The sequence below is a fragment of the Nanorana parkeri genome, unplaced genomic scaffold (genome assembly GCF_000935625.1).
Source record: "Nanorana parkeri isolate BGI_ZX_2015 unplaced genomic scaffold, ASM93562v1 scaffold3287, whole genome shotgun sequence".
NCBI lineage: Eukaryota > Metazoa > Chordata > Amphibia > Anura > Dicroglossidae > Nanorana > Nanorana parkeri.
Window position 1 is genome coordinate 57,989 of NW_017309555.1, and position 216 is coordinate 58,204.

General features: G+C 55.6%; 1 protein-coding gene across 1 annotated transcript in view; it reads right to left on the minus strand.

The window, feature by feature from the left end:
• The window catches only part of FCF1 (FCF1 rRNA-processing protein), a gene marked incomplete at its 5' end in the record, with an annotated part of 4,209 nt that overhangs the window by 2,396 nt on the left and 1,597 nt on the right, over positions 1 to 216 (minus strand). The window contains one exon of the mRNA XM_018574851.1: positions 136 to 212. Within this exon, the coding sequence (XP_018430353.1) occupies positions 136 to 212 (77 nt within the window). The remainder of the gene's footprint in view (positions 1 to 135; positions 213 to 216) is intronic.

Genomic DNA, 216 nt, shown 5'->3' on the forward strand with positions numbered 1-216 from the left:
CCATGTAGACGTGCTGTGTACCCTCCATGTAGACGTGCTGTGTACCCCCCATATAGACGTGCTGTGTACCCTCCATGTAGACGTGCTGTGTACCCTCCATGTAGACGTGCTGTGTACCCTCCCCGCAGCACTTACCTGGGTGACTCTCTGTACCAAGCAGTCATCGGCGTACGTCCCGGTATGTGTGCACGGCAGCCGCTCAAATGTTGGATCTTT